The sequence below is a fragment of the Magallana gigas genome, chromosome 7 (assembly GCF_963853765.1).
Source record: "Magallana gigas chromosome 7, xbMagGiga1.1, whole genome shotgun sequence".
Classification (NCBI taxonomy): domain Eukaryota; kingdom Metazoa; phylum Mollusca; class Bivalvia; order Ostreida; family Ostreidae; genus Magallana; species Magallana gigas.
In genome coordinates this window covers 48218377-48241903 of record NC_088859.1, presented here as the reverse complement: position 1 = coordinate 48241903, position 23527 = coordinate 48218377, and the positions used below count along the sequence as shown (strand labels likewise).

The 23527-nt window shown below is 33.2% G+C and overlaps 1 protein-coding gene across 7 annotated transcripts; it reads right to left on the bottom strand.

The window, feature by feature from the left end:
- Nucleotides 1-200: 200 nt before the first annotated feature.
- LOC105348061 (uncharacterized) lies at nt 201-19869 on the bottom strand. Of its 7 annotated transcripts, XM_011457337.4 has the most exons (24): nt 19711-19869; nt 18207-18297; nt 17244-17339; nt 14344-14415; nt 13315-13389; nt 12781-12884; nt 12551-12659; nt 12026-12106; nt 11141-11215; nt 10044-10112; nt 8532-8575; nt 7578-7797; nt 6333-6515; nt 6157-6235; nt 5872-6024; nt 4678-5120; nt 4372-4532; nt 4105-4273; nt 3924-4000; nt 3443-3634; nt 3224-3290; nt 2969-3019; nt 2431-2460; nt 201-1488 (listed from the first exon to the last, which is right to left on the bottom strand). In XM_011457337.4, the coding sequence occupies exons 1-23, from the start codon at nt 19749-19751 to the stop codon at nt 2455-2457; spliced, it is 2658 nt and encodes an 885-aa protein (XP_011455639.3). In that variant the 5' UTR covers nt 19752-19869; the 3' UTR covers nt 201-1488; nt 2431-2454. The 7 variants fall into 7 exon arrangements, with proteins under 7 accessions (XP_011455639.3, XP_065922461.1, XP_011455635.3 ...); XM_066066389.1 differs by lacking the exons at nt 2431-2460; nt 11141-11215 and adding an exon at nt 11610-11660; XM_011457333.4 differs by lacking the exon at nt 2431-2460.
- Nucleotides 19870-23527: the final 3658 nt, after the last annotated feature.

Below are 23527 nucleotides of genomic sequence, written 5' to 3'. Positions count from 1 at the left end.
ATTATCTTGTATAGTATGGATCAAAGACAACTTTGTATTGATGCTATTGAGATGTTCATTTGTGTACCAGGTTTTTATTGAGTTGGGGTGGTGGACGCGATTTTAAAGTGTGCCATTGATGGCTCCAGTAGTTTTAAGACACCAGCATATTTTCATTTTCAAATTGCTGTCTACTCCACTTTAAAACAAAGAAATTAACATTCTGTGTAAAATACTTTAATAAAGCATTACTGAAAATACCTAGTTAATTTAAAATGTACTGAAAACAGTCTGAAACAGTTAACAATATCACAATGGCATCTACATAACAAAACATAATAATTACCCCAGGTGTTAGATATAGCACAATGCTGACTTCATATGGATTCAAAAAGAGTTAAAACTAACAAAGAAACTCTGAATAATAAATAACAAGCATCTAAACTTATAACTATCTCAACTGTACTGATAAAAATAATTTAAATTAAAAAAATGGTGGTACAATTATTAAAGCATTACAAGTATAAACAAAAGAAGAAATGATTGCTTTCATCATTTTTTTTCAAATATACAAACAATATGAGGACATGATATCTTATTACAAGAAACATAATATACATTTTAAAACCAAACAGTAACTATGCAGCCTATTAAAAGCAATAATATTTGTAATATTTTATATTTTAAATGTACATACCATTTTGGTAATGTTTTTCAAAATCATTGCTAGGTTGACAACAACTTTATCTCATTCCAATTATATTTAAATACCTACAACAGACTCCTTTAGACTGTGAATATCACCAAAATGAAATGAGGACAACATGTGCGAACCCAGAAGAATTTCCATATTATTACTTTGAAAATTTAAGAAATTTGAATTTTCCAAAGGGGGGGGGGGGGTCTAGACCCCACTCCCTTCCAGATCAGCACAAGAAAAATCTTTCAGAATGGACGGACAATAATTCATCATAGACAGATTAAGATATGTGCTGACAATGCACATCACACACAGCTGTATATTGTTAATAATTTCAGAATATTCTCTTAATTGGCAGAAAGTGTCAACAATACTGAAAAACTTGAAAACACCTGCTTAATTGTTTCCTAAAGAGTGATTCAAAACCTCTACATACACTTTGCAAATCGGTGATATAAAAAGAATTTTGTGAAAACAATTTCCACTTTTTACCAAATGAACAGTCAATGCCCTTGTGGAATCGACACTTTAACAATTTTTTATACAAAATTAATTCCCTTTATTGCATTTTGAATAGTCTCTCCCAGCTAGGCTACCACATTACTTATTTGTATTTCATCACTCTCAAATAGTCAAAGCTAGCAAGTCTACAATATCACAGGACAAGCTTTATATCATCTAACTCTTGGTCACGTCTGGGGTCGCTATGGACCAGGTCCTCCCTCAAACTCATGCTGAATGCTCTCTAGGAACGAGTCCCCGCTCTTCTCCATCTTGCGGTGGGTGTCTTCATACAATCGCTTCTTCTCCTGCAAAAGACAACGCAATATTAATCGATGAACTTTATGAATACTGGGAAGATTGGTATTTTAACCCTTTTTATTTATATCGGACTTTAAATCAAAGTTAAGTAATAACTATTAGTATTAACATGTAGTCACTCATCATTTTTCTGAAACTCTCTTGACTTTAATCCTCTGTCATATGAAATTATACGTGGATTTGCAAAAAGCTTAATATGTACAAGCTGGAATTATTAGATACAAGCAGAATCATTTCACACAAAAAATAGTTCAATGGTTTATGGGTTTTTTTAATGATTCGTTCACCTGCTTTATTCATTTGTCTAAAAGTTGGGCAGTACTCTCTATTGTATTACATTTTCAGAAGGGAGCACAAAGAAAAAGGAAGTTATAGTTAAAATAGGAAAAATCATATAACAATTTTCTGTGGCCAATCGAAAAATTAGCATGAATACTCACAAACTGTTCATATTTAAAGCACTAATTACGGATGTTAAAAGGATAACTAGCTCGATCTCATCATGCCTGCAAGCCCTTGGAAAATGAAGCTTGTAGATAGAAGTAAATATACATGTACAGATGTACAATATTAATGAATTGGAGATGCCTAAAGACACCAAGAGGGGCTCATGATTCAAAGAAAAATATACATTGTCAGGTTTTCCATAATAGTGTATGTAACTACTGCACAACTGTAGGACTACCAAAATTTATTTACCGGTAATTGGTAAAGAATATGTGAATTAGGGTAATCACCTATTTGCAATATGTAAGAAATGTGAATTAAAAATCTCAATCACAGCTAGAAAATGACAGCAAACAGAGAGGTGGGGATGAATGAATTGACAGAAGTGAATACATTGCACCAAGTTACGACTATGAACACGATGAAGTGTTAGACACAGTCATTTACAACAAGCATTGCTCGACTCGGAGGCCAAATTTTACCTGATCTGATTCCTATATTGTAACCTATATCTGTTAATAAACCATAAAATGGGGTAACATTGGTAAGATATAGGTTAATAAAGTTACAAGTGTACATATGGATTTCTTAATTAATTGCTAATAAAATGAATCCCTCTAATCCTTTGTTATATACTGTGCCAAGGAGATTAGCAGTTATACAAAGAGATGGATAACTTTGTGTCCTGTATTTTAGTGTGCAGATGTTATTCAGTTTGACAGTTACTAAAACCTGAGGGGAAGAGTGGGAGGGTGGGACATTTGGATTTTACCTGTAACTGCTGATAAAGGTAAAATAGGACAAATAAAATTCAGATTAATGTTTCGCATTTTACCAGCACACAATCAGTACTATGTTGTATCAACATTCACATTTAGCTGGCAATATTGTACATTACTAGACATTAACTACATAAGGAGGAACAAACAATGAAACAATTATACGATTATGTCATAGAGAGGAGAGATCTGTTCTCTTGTTGTGTACAAGTCAGGACACATTGCCCGTACTGATACTGACCTCTTTTTCTTTTTGACTAGAGTGAGAATGTTCGTCATCCTGTCCTGGTTTCTGGAAATTACATAAAAGATTTAGATTAGCTTAATTTTGTAATTCCAACCAGTGATATTTATAAATAACAATGATAATGCAAGTAAATAATTTCTTTCATTCTTGAGCAAGTCATTTTCTGGTAAGATAATTACTTCAGCTAGACCTGTCAGGAATTCTAACCAAATTCATAAAAAATCAAATTAATATATCATAATATCTGACCTTATCATCCTGCCAAATTGGTTTGTCCTCGCTGTTGGAATCCTCCTCTATAGTGGGCAGACCTTTCCTGTATTGGAAAAGAAAGAAATAGAAATGAAAATATACAGTAATTAATTCATCAGTTCTAAACAGTTAATCCTGAGTTTATCATTTTTATCAATCTTGATAGCTTTCCTCTTAGTAACAAGGAGAGACTAATATTCCTCTTTATTTCCATACCCAGCGGGATTTCTAAGCTGTGCAAATCCACTGGAAGGATTATCTAATTCTTCTTCACAAGCCTTCAGGAACTTGACAACATCTTCATGGTGGAACTCCTCGGCGATTTCTCTAGGTGTTCGCCCCATGTCATCTTTGACGGACAGACTGCTTCTGTTAGCAACCAGCCACTTCACACATTCAATATGGCCACTGGAAAATACAAATGCATCACATCTCAATCTTGAGTACCGGTATAAATCAAGGAGGTAACACCACACTATGTCCAAGATAATGCCATAGAGGTATGATCCCTATAAAAGACCTTGACCTTTTATTACAATTGTCCTCTGACAATTGACTTTTGATCACTTTGACCTTTTGATTGACCAAATATTTATAATTCATAAGACAAATGAAGACATACCAAAAACAATATGTCTCTTGATCTTCAATCTACGTAACATAAAGACCTATTTAAACACTTTTAGAAGTTACTTACTTCATAGCAGCTAAGTGTAGAGGTGTTTTCTTGTCTAGAGTTCTGCATGTTATAACAGCTCCCATTGCATGAAGGACCTAAAACAGTATGAATGAAATGAAAAGACAACCACTAAGGAATCTCTATTTAATCACTGCTTTGACAAGTTTTTCATAACTGGCTTCAGAAATGTGAAGTTTACCATGAGACAGTTGACGTGGCCGTTCATGGCTGTTAGGTGGATGGGGGAGTAGCCCTGTGGAGTCTCCTTGTTCAGGTTGACCTCGTTCACGGCCAGCCACTTCACGATCTCCACTCGACCAAACTTGGCCGCAAGATGAAGAGATGTCAGCCCTTCTTCATTTGTGTGACTAAAAGTAGATTTCATTTATGGTTATTATCTTTTTCTGAAAGGCACTGTTGATACTGAAAACTGACAGATCTCTCATTTATTTAACAGTTAACATACTCTTTCATCTCTGGGAAGTGATTGAGAAGCTCCTGAATGCGATTTAGATTGCCCCTCTCTGCAGCCTCATGTATTGTAGGCCCCCTTAAGAGCCTCCTCCTCTCTTCATTTTCTTCATCTCTTTGTCTTCTTTTTTCTTCCTCAACAGCCTTCAGACCAGTCTGTTACAAAAGGTAAAAGAAAAATCATTATCATATTTCATACCGGTAAGTTTGAAGTGCAATACCAAATATGACATTTTTTAAATTCTGAGAAAGGAAGAGCTGATTTTGAAGAACACAATTCCAATGTAGAATAAAGGCCTACCTCATATCCATGCACAAATTCCTTCCCATCATCCTGTGAGGAAGATTCCACGGAGACAGCCTTCCTCTGTGGGTCAGAGTCTGATTCAACTCGCTTCTCCTTAATTGAGCGGAGTGTGATTGTTGGCCCTCTGGAGTCATCATAGAACTGATCGTCCCTCTCCCTCTGGGCAGTGGTGGTAGTGGTAGTGGTTGTGGTGTAGGCGGTCTCTGACGACGAGGACGAGGAACTACTGGAGTCGCTGGTCACAGAGTCGTCATCCGATTCGGAGTAATCTCTCTGTCGCGACACCCTAACAGACTTGGACTTGCTGTCCGAGTAGCTTCCCTGATTGGACCTGATACTCAGTCGGTCATCATGGAGACTGCCCTGAGAGGCTGGGGATGGAGATCGCCTCCTCAACCTGTCACTATGGCTTTCTTTATCACTCTCCTCTTCCAGTGCTGCAACATGATAACATCTTATTACATAGAGTTGGGCAAGCAATTTTAGAAGTGTGATAAAATTACAATAATTCAAGTTCAAAGACTCAAGATCTACAAACATCTTTTGCACAACATATTAGGATTGCAGAGTAAGTTTTATTAGTCAAGAGACTATCAAACAAAAAAAGCTTGACTAGTATGTAATAAAGTTGAGGATAAAAAAAAAATCAGAAAAAAACAAGTGAAAACTGGTAGTAAATTGTTTGCAGAGCATTTGTTGCTAGATCTACAGAAAAGAGAAGAAGGATAATGGTGCAACAACAAAAATCAACCCATATCAGGTATGTGAGAATTGGGTAATAGCATTACCTGCATTCAGGTAGAGAGCCAGTAATTACTCAGGTGATTTCACAGGTGAAAAATTCTTATAAAACAAACCCCCAAACCTGTACAAGCAACACAATGAGCATATCTCATGTCTCACATAGCTGATATGCTGACTTTGTGTCTAGGACACAGAAAAGAGAGAAAGCAAGCAGAACAATCAAATATTTGTATTAATAAATACAGCAAGTCACTGAAATAGACATACAGTAATAGAGTGAGGTAGAATGTACATAGTAAAATCAAGGATATACATGTAATATGCTAACATGAACAATACTGTCTGTATAGTAACACAGCGAAGCAATCAAGCAAAGTTATATAGCAGGAAAGCAAATAAAATTAACAAGTTCTTCATCAGACATATATTTGAAATCCTCAGGACCTTGTATAAATGCCCGTTCACGGTCCACGAGTAGATCCCTGTACGTCTTGTGATCTCCGTCAACTCCAGACAGCCAGCGCTTACACACAAACTCGTAAATCTTCTTACTGAGCATGTCAAACACCGCCACTGATTCCAAAAACCAGGCGTTACCTGTAATCAAAGTCAAATCAAGATTATCCATAGAATTCTGATTGAAACATACTTTAGAATAAAAGTTTTCAGTATTCTTTGTAAACTTTCTTAAAGCCCTTATCTGACTTGGAATCTTGTAGAATCACTTACTTGCATCTGCTCTGTCATGTCCTATCTTCACTTTTAGCAATTTACCAACATGATGATGAGCAATTATAAATATGTCCTCCTTGAAATATAGTTTCAAAAGATTTAGTTAGAATTAGTACATGTATTTACAATTGTCATAATAGAAAAATCATCTTTTTTAGATATGTTGTACTAACCTTTCCCTTTTGAAAACAGACTTTGTGTCGTTTTGATTTATCTAGTGGAATCTCTTTGGTGCGGCCATTCTCTCCATACAATGTGATTTTAACTTGTGCTTTTGTACTTGCACCAATTCTGTTTCCTGTCCGTATGTAAATTTGATACTCCGCTCTGTCTCCAGAAGTTACTTCCTCATCTAACTGTTCAGATGAAAATTGTTCCAAATGTCATTATTACCCCTACATCACGATCAAAGTCTCTTTTCTTGGTTTATAGATCTCTTATGTACAAGTTCTCTTTTTTATTATATCCTAACAGTATGACAATAATTATATTGAGGATATTACAGCCTTAATTGCATAGATTTTGAGTTAAAGTTCTCACATGATTGATCTGCAGTAGAAGCTGATAAAATTATCTTTTTCTCATTGCATATATATTGTACCGTACTCATAATGTGACTTAAGTGGATTACATTTGATGACTTACGTGGTTGTACCGCCGCAGAAGTTGACTAGAGTGGATTACATTAGGTGACTTACATGGTTGTACTGCTGCGGATTACATTGGGTGACTTACGTGGTTGTACCGCCGCAGTAGCTGACTAGAGTGGATTACTTTGGGGGACTTATGTGGTTGTACTGCCGCGGATTACATTGGGTGACTTACATGGTTGTACTGCCGCGGATTACTTTGGGTGACTTACATGGTTGTACTGCTGCGGATTACATTGGGTGACTTACATGGTTGTACAGCCGCGGATTACATTGGGTGACTTACATGGTTGTACTGCCGTGGATTACATTAGGTGACTTACATGGTTGTACTGCCACGGATTACATTGGGTGACTTACGTGGTTGTACCCCCGCAGTAGCTGACTAGTGTAGATTACATTGGGGGACTTACATGGTTGTACTGCCGTGGATTACATTGGGTGACTTAAGTGGTTTTACCCCAGCAGTAGCTGACTAGTGTTGATTACATTGGGGGACTTACATGGTTGTACTGCCGTGGATTACATTGGGTGACTTATATGGTTGTACCCCCGCAGTGTGGATTACATTGGGTGACTTACGTGGTTGTACTGCCACAGTAGCTGACTAGTGTGGATTACATTGGGTTGACTTACGTGGTTGTACTGCCGTGGATTACATTGGGTGACTTATATGGTTGTACCCCCGCAGTGTGGATTACATTGGGTGACTTATATGGTTGTACTGCCACAGTAGCTGACTAGTGTGGATTACATTGGGTGACTTACATGGTTGTACTGCCGCAGAAGCTGACTGTCTGTCTGGTTGCCATTCTCCATGGTCTGAGTTCCCTCGTCTACACTAACTTCCTCCTTTGGTCGCGCTCTGTCGACCTCGATCACTGTCTTCTGTCTCTGTCTACGCTTCGCTGACCGGGGTCGTACTTTCTTGGGCTCTGTATCAGGGGATTCTGGGGGAGGAGCTGGGCTATGTACAGGGGACTCGGACCTTAAATACAAGTCAACCATAAAAGAATATTTTTCTTGGACAAAACCTGACAGGAAGTTGACAGTGCTTTAACAATGACTTCAGGGTTTGACATTAACCTTAGTCTGTTAGCATAGACTAAAGAATTTCAAGTTGGACAAATATTTTATGCCTAGTCTAAGTCAGTCTGACCAGACGAATAAAACAATCAGCTGAACAATATCAGTTGGAATTACGATTGACAATTTCATTGATGTCTCGGTGATCATGATGTAGTTTGACAGTCATGCATAATATGGAGAAGCAGAAAAAGCTATCTGATCTTTTGAAGGCCCCTGCAGAAACGCAGAAAGATAGACGTTTCTAACAGCATTGGGAGCGCAATCGTGAGTACGAAAGAACTCGTTGATCTTGTGACTTCCTTGAAACATGGCAGAAAAATCGTGAGAGGTTATATATATATTTTTAAAAAAGCTCTTGACTAATTTTTTGTATCAATTGTAAATAAAACTGGAAAGAATCTGTTGAGAAAGCCTGTTCTTTTATCAATGGATGTGTTAATCTGAGGATATATTTTTTAATATATCAAGAAATAATTTATTTTAAAATTACAAATTAATCATTTTGGAAGGACTAATAAACTTGCCTGCGGACTAGTCAAAATAATCATGGACTAGTCTGGCCGGACCAATGCTTTAAAAAGTTAGTGTCAAACCCTGGACTTGAATACTCTAGATTAGCTGTTCTAATATTACCTGCCGTCCGAAGAATCACTCAAGTATGAATCATTATAGCGGTACTAAAAAGAAAAATTTTTTGGTTTAATAGCATCACATATTATAATGTAAATAATGTATTATTAATATTAAAATAAATAATAAATGAATTACATGAAGCATTGTTACCAGAAGTAATTCAAGGATTTCATAAAAACTAAGTTAAGTAATGCCATAAAATATGAATATTGCATGTAAGTGTGTGTAACACTGGAAATTATCATCCCCAGACAACCTTGCACTGTTGATCAGCTTCTCCAACAATGAGTGAACATTTACATAGTTATCACTGCTTACACACAATATTTATCCTGTAATACTGAATGCTATAGAATGCAAGCATTGTCATCAGGTGAACAAATGTCATGATATGTAAAAACGTCATTGTATATAATAATGTCATGATATGTAATAATGTCAAGACATGTAATAATGTCATGATATGTATTAATGTCATGGTATGTAATTATGTCATGATATGTAATAATGTCATGATATGTAATAATGTCATGGTATGTAATGTCATTGTATATAATTATGTCATGATATGTAAAAATGTCATGGTATGTAATTATGTCATGATGTGTAATAATGTCATGATATGTAATAATGTCATTGTATGTTATAATGTAAAAATGTTGTGGTATGTAATAATGTTGTGGTATGTAATAATGTTGTGATACGTAATAATGTCATGATATGTAATACTGTCATGATATGTAATTATGTCATGATATGTAACAATGTCATGATATGTAACAATGTCATGGATATTTAATAACATCATGATATGTAATTATTTCATGATATACAATAATGTCATGGTATTTAATGATGTCATGATATGTAATAATGTCATGATATGTAATAATGTTATGATATGTAGTAAGTCTTCATATGTAATACATCTTTTTGTAATATCTTAGATTTAGGCACCTTACAACATCACTAGAACATGGCATTATTAACAAGGCAGGGTCTAATTTGTTCTGCCCTAGATTTTATAATGAATTTTTTTACATAAATCTTAACTGATATACTTATTATTTAAGATAAAAAAATTTAGACTTTTACAAAATCGTTTGTTTAGGTGATCATGTCAAAGTTTGTTAATTTTTATAATAGGACCCTATGCGATTTTGCTTGAAATGTATCAATTTTGTTTTTTTGTTTTTTTGTTTTTTTTTTTACATTTTTTAAACTTCCTCCCAAGGGATTTTTTTTCTGTTCCACATATAACAATTATTGCTAGAAGTCACCAAATAATAAAAAAAAAAAATAACCTTCTACCTCCTGGTTTGTTCCAGGGGTCTCAAATGAGCTATTTTTGACAAATTTTGCTGAATATCTGTAGTTAAAACCATGACACTATGGCACCAACCAAGCAAAAAGATGACGTCACAATGTAAATAAAAAGCTGCACGAAAGCAAGCGTACTCTAACTGTACTTGGCCTCGTTAATAATATCTTAATAATTTAATCATCTGTTACCGTGGAATTTCTATGACGGCGACCATGAATATCCCAGCTATATTTTGTTCGATCAACTTTCTTTAAAGGCTACAACAAAAAGAAAGAAAATTTTGTAATGCATTTGTAAATAAATTAGCTCAGTCAATTCTATTATAGATTAAACTATCTGATTAACCAAAAGGCTTTATATTAATTTAAAAATTCTTATTTCATCTTGATTTTTTAGTTTTGTACATGAACATCTTAAGCACAGGATCACCTCTCTCTCTCTCTCTCTCTCTCTCTCTCTCTCTCTCTCTCTCTCTCTCTCTCTCTCCTCTCTCTCTCTCTCTGCACACAAAAATGTACACATTTGCATTAAAAAGATCTGAGTGTTAGCTGTCATTACAATTAAATTAACGATTCCTCATTAGATACTAAGACAACTAAAAAATCCTTATACATACTGTATACAGGGAAACATTCGCCCCCGTTTCATTTTCGCCCCGTACACCTTTGTTGTCAGGGGCAAATTTAAGACTGAGCAAATTCCAATGTCTCAAATTATCTCTCTTAAAACACAGATGTGTCTGGGTTGAATTCAAGACAAAGCGAAACTGTTTGCAAGTGTGGAAGGACGAAAATTACACGGGGTGAAAATAACCCTGTATATGGTAACCCTATTAATGAGGAAAGTTAGAAGTGTCTTTGTTACTTAGATAAAAAAAAAGTTGTTGTCTAGATTATATATATAATCATTAGAATGATTGACACAAATTTTGAGAGAACAGTAAGGTTATAATTATATTCATGCATTTATAGAAATTACGACTGATGTCTGAGAACCTTGTTAGCAAGTAACCTATACATATGCATACATTCAGGTACATTTTTACCATCCCCCCTTCCAACAACTTAAATTATTACAAAATTGTTAGACAAAGAGAGAAATCAAGATTTCATGCATGTATAATTAAAATATGGGTTCTACAAAATGTTTTTATACTAGAGGCATGTCTAACTTAGAGGATCCCCTCGTCCTTGAACGACAGATCAGATACAGAGATATATAGGTCTATAGGGGGAGTCAGAAGACAGCGGCCTAAATCAGAGGTCATGCCATCATGAAATCTTACAGTGGTGGCCATGTCAATGGGGTTTACCACACTCCAACTCTTAATATAAACAGTGGGCATTTCACTACACACATCCTGAAACACAAAATGGTCCGTTGTGATTGTGATGAGAAATGGTAAGTGTAGTGAATAACTAAAAACAAATAAAAATTACAAACAACACAATACAGTAAATCTTGTTTTAAAGAAGGGTTATAATGAAATTTACTTTCATAATATAGATAAATCATATATACCGGTGTTAACTTATTCTCTTCAGAGAATTGGACAGGCACAGTATACCTGTCAACTTCCCTAAAGAAAATAGGGGTTCAGTATGTTTTTTGTTATAATACATACACAAATTCTGAATATTCATACTGTTTAAAATATACAGATAACCAAAAATTATGTTAACAAAGCCACACATTTACTTAAAGCACACTCCGCACAAAACACGAGGAGTGGCGACAACTGTCCCACCCCCTACCTTAAATCTGTTCTCATCCATTTCTGTGTGGTGGGGCAAATGCTTTTTTGTCTAAAATCAAAGTTCATGCTTACTGATGAAAATGCAGCCTTCAAAAGCGAATGAATGATTTAGGTTTGACCTGTACGTCGCATATTGCAAGAAATACTGTAAATTCCTTATTTTACGCAAGTACTTAATTCCACTGTTTTGTATCAAATCATGAGAATATAAAATCGCAATCACCAATTTCTTTTTATAATAACCTATAGTTCAAAACTGTCTGAAAAATAAAAGTGAGTTTTAAAATCCGCAGGGTAGCTTCTCACGATTTTATGCAGAAATTAATTCTTCACGTTTAAATAGGAATCTACAGTACGGAATGGAGAAAACAATGCTCCAGGAATGATCAGACCTGTAAAATTACATGCATATACCTCAAAGGGTCTGGGAGCAGACTGGGGTCTTTTGGGGCTCTTTCCTCTTGGCTCCTCCTCTTCATCCTCCTTTGTTTTTTCCTAGAAAACAAATATGGACGATTCTTTAAAACCTTTCCGTGTCAAACAGATGGAAATCTAAAATCCGATCCCAGTTACTGGATACCCTAATCAAATAAATTCTGGATTTACATCTGAACACTATTTGATGTATTACTGTGGATTTCTTTTTATACACAAAAACTGAACTCCTTAATCCCACCTTTTTGTATCCAATCTTGAGAACATAAAACTGTGAGAGATAATATTTTTTATGATTCCATATAGTATACAGCTAGGAAAAATAATAGAGAGATTTAAGAGTACATATATTGAGCTTCTCTCTTCTTTCTGCTTTGCAATCTACATGAGTTTTAATTCCTTAGGCTAGCATATTTAAAATCAGGAAATTACAGTAATCCTGAGAAAATCTCAACTGACTTGATAGCTAGCAGTGAAACAAGGGATCGGAAATTCTCCACTTACAGTTGCAATGAGGACTTTGGCTGCTGTATCCACCAGGCGTTTGGCCTCTGACTTGGGCACACTGTGACTCGGGACACTTCTTAGAAGGGGCCAGCCTCCTTTTAGGGCCCTGAATAAATAAAACATTCAGTAAGGCGGAGTCCCTTGAGTAGGATGATGATTTCAGTTTTGTAGGTCAATACAGAGAGGGACCTGGTTCTCTTATACAAGAGTCAGGCTTAAATTCTTACTTGGGTTTCTGAGACTCCATCAGAATTCCAAACCCAGTCATCTCTCTACGCAGTCGCCTCCCTTCTCTGGTGTCTGCATAAGCATACTCTGGTAATGGGGAAGGCTGTTGAAACAAAGAATTACAAAGTGTATTAAAATCTCACCAACAACTCAAAGATTATTTCTAACGATCAATAATAGCTTTACTGATAATCTAAAACCCATAAAAATAAAAATTTCAAAATTGATGCAAGTTGATTGCTCATGCACATTACTTGCATGTAAAGAAATCTTCACAAACATGCTCACAAAATTTTAAGTAACATGAACAGGGTGAGGTGTAAACAAATACATGTACAACATTGTGTAACAAGTGGGTGGGAGATCAGAGCTCTCCATTGTGAAAACAGTCTCCATAATCAGAGGTGAGGGAGAGCCTTGAAATATACTGCACAGTATACAACACAAATTGTTTTCTTTTATATACATGCACATCCACAATAATGTTGGTGGGATTTAACAATGGTGGTGTACACAAAGAGTGGACTATTTACCCGGGTACCTGCTCCCGCAGATTTTGAAGGTCTGTAGAGAGCAGACAATGGCTCCACATCTGGGTCTCGTGTAAGCTTGGAAATATATAATTGCTAGTTTCTCAGTCTCATCTACTTTGTTTAATTTTTTGGAAATAAATTGCTGATTAATGACTGAGTAGCCAAAACCACCTCATCAAAATCATTTCTATCCTCTGGATCAGGCTACCTGCATGTACTTCAAAGCATATGAAGTGTTGTAATGTTGCATGTAAATCATTTCCATAAATCAATCAACAATATTCAATTGCTTATAGGAAGACTGGAGTTACTCCATTATTTAATGTGCATACTGCTGCTTTTGTAAGTGAAATGACAGCAATCGCTGAATCGCTGAACTCTAAGGAATGATTGAAACAAAATTAAGGAAATATTCTACTTAAAAATGTTGTTTTAATTTTTGTTGACATTGTTTTAATATGAAAAGTGATTTTACAAAATTAAATTGTTCAAATACCTAAAAAAAATGCAAAGTTTTATGTAAAAGTAACATAAAAGTATCAAGATTTTATATAACGTAATTTGTATAATGGTAATGGCCCAGAAACTTGTTCGAAATTCAACAAAGCCAGTTAGTGCTAAGCATTGCACCAGTTCTTTTCACTTTAAAAAGAGGTTAAAATAATAAAACCATCATAAAGTGGTACGTGTATTTTAAATTGCTACAATTACTATGAAGTGGTATTTTATCATGGTACACTTATCATGAAGTGGTATTTCATCATGATGGACTTAATTATCACGAAGTTGTATTTTATCATGGTAGATTTTCATAAAGTAAAATTTTATCATGGTACACTTATGATATAGTAATTGATCATGTTACACTTACTATGAAGTGGTATTTTATCATGATGCACTTATTATGAAGAGGTATTTTACCATGGTATACGTATCATGAAGTGGTATTTTATCATGAAGTGGAAATTGGTCATGTTACACTTACAATAAAGTTTTACAGTGTAATTGGCAATGTTACATGTCACTTACCAGGAAGTGGTAATTTATCATGTTGCGCTTAAGCTTCTTCTTGACAATCTTTTGCCTGGGCTCACTTGCCCCCTACAACAAAGCAAGTTGATACAATCAATGACAATTCACTCTCCCTCTGCAATAGCTAGAGCAAGCAGATACATGTATAATGAAAAAACATTCACACTCCCCCTATAACAACCAGGCCAATGTGAGCAGACCAATATAAGCAATGGTATGAAAACTTGCTCAACCCCATCCAAAACTGGGATATCATTAGCATTCATGATGACTCAATTTTGTGGATTTTCTGGGTATTTCCTCCTCCACAAACAACATCCCCATCAAATGATGAAACAGAGTCTTTATAATTTACTTCCTTCATAATCCAATGTACAAGTGATTCCAAGAGATAATATATCAACAAACTAATAAAAGTTGATAATCCATGAACACTGGCTCTCGAAAGCTTAAATGCAATCACTTCATAGCGCCCCTTTATCAAAATTAAAGGTTCATTGTTACGGGACGGTAGATATATTTGGCTGATTATTCATGAAATTATATGTAATAACATATCTTTTTAATTTTGTAATAAACAATGTTTACATCTGGCACACCATCCCTATGAAATCAGCATACTGCAAAACAGAGACAATTCAATCTTTCATCAGTTTTTTATTCATGCAGAAATAAGATTTGAAATCCTTAAAAAAAATTATTAAAGTATTTTGCTCATCTAACAATTAAGAAAGAAAAATTTAAGATGAATTATATTCCTTTATAGAAATGTGCATGTGATTTCTGTAAAAATTGCCCAGTGTATTGTATGCCAATAATGTGCATTTTAATAAATTATGATTGTGACTTCCTATTTAAAAAACATAATCACTTCAGGACAATTTTACACAGCCCTTACAGAGGTCTATAGAAGGATGATGAACTAATGTCATATTTTGTCAACAACCAAAATAAATAACTGAGAGTGAATCATAGGTCTCAAACTTCCCTTAGGGCTGGAGTTTTTGTCTGTTTCAAACTTTTTAGCTGTCTTAGAATTCCTCTGGGTCTGAATATACAATGTACTAGGTTTTTTTTTTTTACACAGTTGTGGAGTATATTGCATGCAACAAAGAATGTTGATCTAAGCAAAGAACAAACTCAAGTATGGGATTTTTAAATTCTCAAACAGAGTACCTCTAATTAAAATATCTCTTCGGTGACAATGAATGATAAATTTTGGTTTATGAGATTTAGGCAAATTTATGTACCCTAGAATATGTGGAATTGGTAAATAAATTAATCATTGTATCCATTCATTATTTTAAAAATTAAAAAGTAGCCCTGGTATGAATCAAGGAACTTGATTATTTGGGGATTATGAGACAAGAACATGCAGAGCTGACTCGTGACTTTCTTTAGTCCTTTAACTTCAAGTTTACGAAGAGTACCTTCATATTTTTTGTAAGCGGAGTTTTATTACGTTGTTTACACTGTGATAAAAGCTTCATTGTTGCCTGTTTTCTGTCTAAAAAACTCTAAAAAATCAATAGTTAGTTAAGAGCCCTCTCCAGTGTATACCAAATACATAGTTACCATAAGACCTTCGTGGGCTGGAAGCAGACCTCTTGTGTTACGACAGATTTGTTACAGACATGCCTTTATATGACTGCTATTTTATCATTCCCCAGCAGTAGTACACTTTTAAGGAATAAAGTACAGATGAAAAACCCGGGGATTTGACTCACTTTGACAAACAATTAAATTCACATTAAAGACTAATTTAAATGTCATCTTCTAAAACAAGCATTCAGATTTTAAAACTTGTTGCTTAATGTCTTTTAAAAAATTAAATATACCACATTTAAGTTAATTAGTCTTTATTTACCATATTCATTACATGTATTTGCATGGATGTTTGGATGATATTTAAAGAGATCCACTCGTTGCCTAGAAATATGTGTTTGTTTTCGGAAATTTCAGAATATTTCATCAAGTGATGTCAATAAAGTCCCAGGGCAAGGAAAACGAATGATTTATTTTCACAGTTCATTAATAATTCAGCAATAATTCACAGCTAGCTTTTCTTCAGTTGAGTTGATTGTATTCTATCTAACCATGTGTCTTGAAGCCATGAACCATATTGTTCAACATCCTCCTCATTAATGGACACATAAACCTTCTTTAAAACAATTGTATTTAAATGATAATGATAAATGCTCCATGACCAATGATTATTCCGATATCTACTGTAAATCTCTATTATCCTGTGGATCCTGTTTAACAGCAATTTGAGTGTATTTTCTACCTGGTTCAGCCTAATGGTTGTATTGTTGATCTGTTGTTAAAGCAAACTTTTGGGAGAGTTATACAAGACAAACAAAAATCTCGTCAACAGTAAATATTTAACGCCTCACTCCCACAACACAAAACACCTCAACGGGCTGATTATCCAGGAGATTTAAAGCAGACTGGAAGACATCGCTAGTGTAATACTGTGATGTCATTTCATTTGGTTTCTACATTACATGTAATTACCTGAAAAAATATTTTTAAACCTACGAAAAATTTATTAACTTTCAATAATTCTAAATGTATGGAAACAAATAGATTTAATCTTGTTGAAATGATTGAATAAAACAAAATAAAATCACAAAACATTCTAACGAAGATGACGTCAGTTTGAGATCACAATTTAGCTTTTATCTACTGAGTTTTAACTCCAAAAATTTAAAAATGAATAAATCCAAAGTTAAACTTTATCTTAATATTCACTAATCAGCATGTAACTAAATGTATTCTCTACTCAGTGTACAGAATTCAGAAGACCAGGCACCATCATTTGTAAACTTTTCCATTGCCGTCAGCTTCCGTGGTTCATCAATACATACTTTAAGATACCCACAGTGTTTACTTACCGGATCCATTTGAGTGAGCTTGACTCGGACCTTTGGTAGGCTGAAGTAGTGCTTGAGGGCCCTGTCATGTAAGCCATCATATTGAAGAGTCGGCCTCTGGGCAAAATAATAATACATAGCATCAGCACAGATAGACACACTGTCAAAAGTCTTGGGGTGCTGCAATTCACCCTTATCAGTACTAATTAGGGTCAGCATCATAAATAAGTCATTATATCATCAATAAATCAATAACAGGATACCTTCAACTTCTCTTATTACTAGTATTGCTTAGTTACTATGTCTACGTCGATCATGCAAAGATGTATGTTTTACCATCTGAGATGTGCATAATTCATGTACAGTTGAAATGTTTTTTTTATCTTTAGAAAATACTTCATCAGCATTAAAAACAATTCTATCAAAGTATACAGTTAAAGACATTTAATAATTACATCACTTTTCTGAGAGCTGGAGTTTAAATTTTAATAAAAAAGTACATAACCAGATCATTGCAGAGGAATTTTTTGAAGGCTAGATATCATACATTTGTACTGGTAATCTTATCAAACAAACATTGATACGACTATAATCTATCTCATCAATGATACCATTCATTCTGTCGTGCATGAGAACATTTTTCTAGGGAACTTGAAGTGTCTGGATTTGTGTTCCTGATGTCTGTACATTTAACATATTAAGCTGAAGTGGCTTTGAAGAAGCTCCACATTGAGGCAAATGGATTTAAAATCATATTAAAGCATATAGCTCAACTTTTATGAGGGAGAAAGTGACAGTTCAATGTAGAAGACTTTGATAAATGCAAGGGTGGACAACAACATAGATCATAGAGGTGTCATGAAATGTGGGTTTTCTGCTGTTTATAGGTTTATACTGAACTTAATTATAAGAAATATACCATGGTGAATGAATAGTATGCTGGTGCTATTTAGATTGAAGGACAAACTTGTAGGCTATACTTACTGATTTTAGGGGAGGATGATCAAGTTGGGGACTGTTTACTCCCGAGAGATCAAAGCCATCCTCCAATCTCTTCACATCAAAGTAGTACTTCCTAAACAAATGGTATTGATCTCATCAAAATAAGATTTCCACAAATAGACACAAATAATAAACAATGTTATAAGCTACAGGCATGTACTGTGGTTTCATCAATATTCGTTGAATACCAATTTTCGTGGATTTCATTGTTAAGTTGATCCGAGAAATTAAATGTTCATTGAAGTTCAATTTCAACTAACATTTTGTATTGATAGGATCATTGGCCACGAAATGATGTATCCTTGAAACTGTGGTTTTCAGAAAATCCACGAAAATTGATACCCATGAAAATTAATGAAACCACAGTACTGTATTATCATTAAGGAAAGCTATGTCCACACAACACTTTTTCTCTTTTCAGTTTTCTTTCCTTTATTTACAACATTGAAAAGTATGAAGTATTTCCTAACATGTACCTGTGCATAAGAATCAACAAGCTAGCTATTACTAAGAACTTTTCTCCAATCCCTTCGCAATGATATATGACTGTATAAAAACAAGAGTGTATTGTTTTATAAAATTTAGAAATTTATAAATTTGCATGTATCACTATGTATCGTGTATAGTAAAGTTTGCCTGAAGATGAAATAACTCAAGTATAATCAATTGGTCAGATTAACCATCAGATTGTAAATCACTTTAACTTAATTGAAATTTGTATCCATGTCTATGCAATTTGTATATTCCATTATTCATCATAATAAAGTGCCCTTTGATGGTGTTTAATTCAATTTGGATAATACCTATGTAAATTAAGCTTAAAAGGAGAAAAAGAATTAGACTAATGTTAATTATCATGAATATGATAATTTAGAGATCATAGCGTCTAATACACAGCTGTTTTTGTTGTTTGATCTCTCTATATGATTTGTTATGCTCTGTTTTAAGGATGTCATCCCTTGGACAGTGTGCATGGTTGTACTGTTAATATATGCATACCTGTTTCTTCTGTGTGTATTTATGTGTATATTGTGAATGTATAAAACATCTCCACATGAAAAGTCTTTCAGAGAGATCTCCATGCATGCATATCCAACCATTCAATCCCACAACCCAAGCATGTACACATGTGGTACTAACACATAAAAATAAATTAATTTGCTTAAAACTGGAAAGTTGAAATAAGAGAAATCCCTCAAACTATAGAAGATTTATTTTACACATTCAGTATCTTTTAATGTAAATAAATTAATAATTATAAACTGTACTTTGTGAGTTTGCAGCAAAATATACACCAAGCATCTTTGATCTTCCACAGCTGTATACAGTCTGATAGTGGTATTAACAATGTTTTGCAACAAGACTATTGTATTCAATAATTAACAACCATATTTTCTAAATAATGTAATAAAATGATTTTTCCGAGTTTGTCACAGCTTTGGTAAAATAACGACGATTATTAAATATCTGCGATATCAATACTTACAACTTCTTGGCAACAGTTTTAACTACGGCCTCTGATGCCATGCCTACTGTTTAAAATCGAAATTAAGATCCGAGAGAAGCAAATTCATATGTCATTGGATTAAATTATACACCATCGTTCACATGTTGGAGAATGGCGGATTACTCATTACGTGTAAACAAAACCTTACGCCCAAGAGTACCTGTCAATATAGTTCATATTATTTTCTTTAATTTGCTTAATAACGGGTGAAAAAAAATGTAACCTGGTTTGATATTTCCTTACAATGGATAATTATCTTATAGAAATTTAGAAAGGCTGATAGATAAATATTCTAGTAAAATTCTTTTTAAATTGTTGTCGTTACTAAGACGAAACAAAATATTCATACACTTTAAAGGTTCGTAACTCTTACGGAATTTATCTGCCCGTTGTATACCAAACCAATTTTCAATTTTTCCCCGTCCTTCACGTTTATGTGCCGATGCGAAAGGCTTTAGTGCTCATCTTCGTTTGTAAATGTTGAATATGGAATTTTTTCATGTCTGTGTGTGTTTTAAAATGTGTGTTTGGTCGCTGGTTCGATCAAATTGTTTTTTTTTTCGTATGACAATAAAATAAATTAAGAAGATGGATAACGTATTAGTTTTTCTTACATGAATGATATCTATATCTCTACACGTGCCTCCACAAGTCTAAAAAATTCTTAACCTGTGAATGATGAGTCATATGTACATGTACAAGATGTATGCTGATGACATAGTAATCTTTTCATCATCACCAGAAGGACTTCAGCAAAAATTAAATGCTTTAGAGAAATATTGTGATGACTGGGGTATGCAAGTTAGTAAAGTTAATTCCAATAAAACAAAAATTATTATATTCAATAAAGCTGGGAGAACAATAAACCATAAATTTAGTTACAAAAATTTCAATATTGAATGTGTACCAAATTACAAATACTTTAAAGGCATTCATTTCGCAGCTTCAGGGACTTTCTCACTGGCTAAGGTGGAATTACACAAAAAGGGACTGAAAGCTTATTTCAAACTACGAAAAGACTTCCTGAGTCTAAACCCCGGGATATCGACTAGCTTAAATGTATTTGACCACACTATAAAGCCAATTTTACTCTATGGCTCTGAAATATGGGGAATCTTTAACGTCAAAAACATAAAAATAAAACAGTCTAATGATATACTGATACAACAATGTTATAACAACTTAATAGCTGAAACTTTACATCTCAAATTTTGTAAAACCATATTGGGGTTGAATAAGAAAAGTATGAACCATGCTTCACTTTCTGAACTAGGAAGATTTCCTCTACATTATGATATAGATTACTAAAATATTGCTACAGATTAGAAAATTTAACAACAGAGTTTCCTTTATTAAAAGATGCATTTGTATGTAGTAAAGAACTTCATTTCGCCCAAAATACAACTTGGTATTCCTCTATTGAAAAGCTACTAAACATTCTTAATATTCAAAACATTATGACATATTCTAAAGAAGACTTTGTTACTTCTTTAAAACAATCTCAGACTAAAAAATATTTGATGGATTGGCAGTACTCAAATGAAACACTTAAAGATGGCAAACTTGTTACTTATTTATTTTTGAAAACTAACTTCAGACTGGAAAAGTATTTAACTATATTAAGACCTGAATACAGAAAGCCAATCTGTAGACTGCGGATATCAGCGCATTGACTTTTTATTGAATCTGGCAGATATAATAACACACCTAGAACAGAAAGAATATGCAAAAATTGTACACTTAATTAATAAAATTGAAGACGAAGAACATTTTCTTATCCAATGCAGCAAATTTACAAAAGAAAGAGAGGAACTATTTGATTTAATTTCATCTAAAGCAAAACATTTTACTAGTTTAGAAGATAAAGAAAAATTATTTTGGATTCTAAACTGTGAAGAATTAGATATATTAAACTCTGTTGGTAAATTTTTACAAAAGGCATTGCCTTAATTTGTATTTCCTATTCAAATATTGGGTTTTTTGGGGTTTTTTTTCAATCATGATAAACTATTTCAAATTTGTATGTGCATTGTATCTTGACATATTTATGTATGATGTTTAACATAAATATATAGAAGACACTATATTGAATGTATGGAAACATACATAATTATATATATATATATATATATATATATATATATATATATATATATATATATATATATATATATATATATATATATATATATATATATATATATATATATATATATATATATATATATATATATATATATATATATATATATATATATATATATATATATATATATATATATATATATATATATATATATATATATATATATATATATATATATACTATTTAATTGTTCATGTCTGTCTTAGCTCTTTTAATCATCCAGCTCTTTCCCTCTTGTATATGTTTATTGAATGTTTTATGTTCATTGGATGTTGTATGTCAACAGTCTTCATGTTGCCCCTTGAGGGCCCTTAATTGGTTAATAAAGAAATTGAAATTGAATTGAAATTGATACTTATATGAATACTTGATATATTTTTTACATGAATTTATATCAAATGATTTATACATTTAAAGATATGTTAAGTTATAGAGAACTTAATTACGATGTTTATATATATAAATCAACGGAGACGGATTATTTTATCACACTATTTTTTATTAACAATTATGATGAAATCTGATTTATTTGTCAGTTATCCATATCTATATTAAAAATACAATACGTACATGTACTTCTTCTTGGTAGATTTTCAAAAAGAGGCAAAGTAAATTCAAACATTCAAAATCTGATTGCAACAACAGAAAACTCAATCCTATTCGTTTTCATTTAATTGTTCCAGTTTGAAAGACTGCCAAAATTTCGCGATTTTTTGTTTCTTTGCTGGGAAAGTTTATTCGCGAAAGTTTCTCCTTTATTCACGAAAGTCACGCGTTTACTCGCTTAATTAACGCGAAATTAAATTTTACAGAAACAAGCGCCTATGTGAAGATTATATATTTTCAAATACTTACTGGAAAATATTTTATATATTTCTATTCATCCCAATAATGTCCCGTTGTGGGCCAAGGTTAAAATTTATTTCTGTTTATTTTATTTTTCATCATTTTTTTTTTTCATCTTTTAATCAATAAATATATACATAGGTTTCTAAAAATTCTGAAATCATGATTTTTATGTCAGTAAACTAGAGTCACATATATATTGTATATAGGGTCCTAACAGGCACCCGACGTTATATATTTCTCATATCATGTTAGATAGGGGTATATACACTTGCGTGCCAAAAGTATGTCAAATTTTTTTTCTATTTACTATATCATTGCAAACCAACATCTTTCAAAGACTCGTTAAAAAATTACCCTTGACCAATTTTGAAAACACTTGGATTGAATTTCAGAATTTTCTAGCTTTTTTGGCATCATATCTAAATATTTTTCCAACCTTCAGTTCAGGCTTGAGATTTGATATTCACCAGCCAAAGTAAGATTTTTTGGCTCGTATATAGCAAAAGATATATAGTAGAACACTTAAAAATATCTCCGTGTTGTGTTTGAAATATCAAATTTTACAAATGAGTCGTCAAAAACTATTTCAAAGTCACGGTATGCCAAAAAGTGCAACTTGAATTGAATCTATTTTTCTTCAAAATCTGACGCAAAATAACACCAAAAAACATTTTATATATGTCTTATTTTCAATGAAATATATTGGGGAAAAAGTTGACATACTTTTGACACATCAGTGTACTGTATATAATTATTTTTTTATAATGAGAAAAATATATTTATAACGTCAGGTCTAGGAAA

Bases quoted from the DNA above. Each gene is read 5' to 3' on its own strand.
- LOC105348061 (XM_011457333.4), bottom strand. From the start codon at position 19,751: ATGGCATCAGAGGCCGTAGTTAAAACTGTTGCCAAGAAGTT. The intron at 12,107-12,550 runs GTAAGTGGAGAA...TTTGTTTTCTAG, and splicing joins CCAAAGTCCTCATTGCAACT to GAAAAAACAAAGGAGGATGA. The intron at 4,001-4,104 runs GTAAACTTCACA...ATACTGTTTTAG, and splicing joins GCCACGTCAACTGTCTCATG to GTCCTTCATGCAATGGGAGC.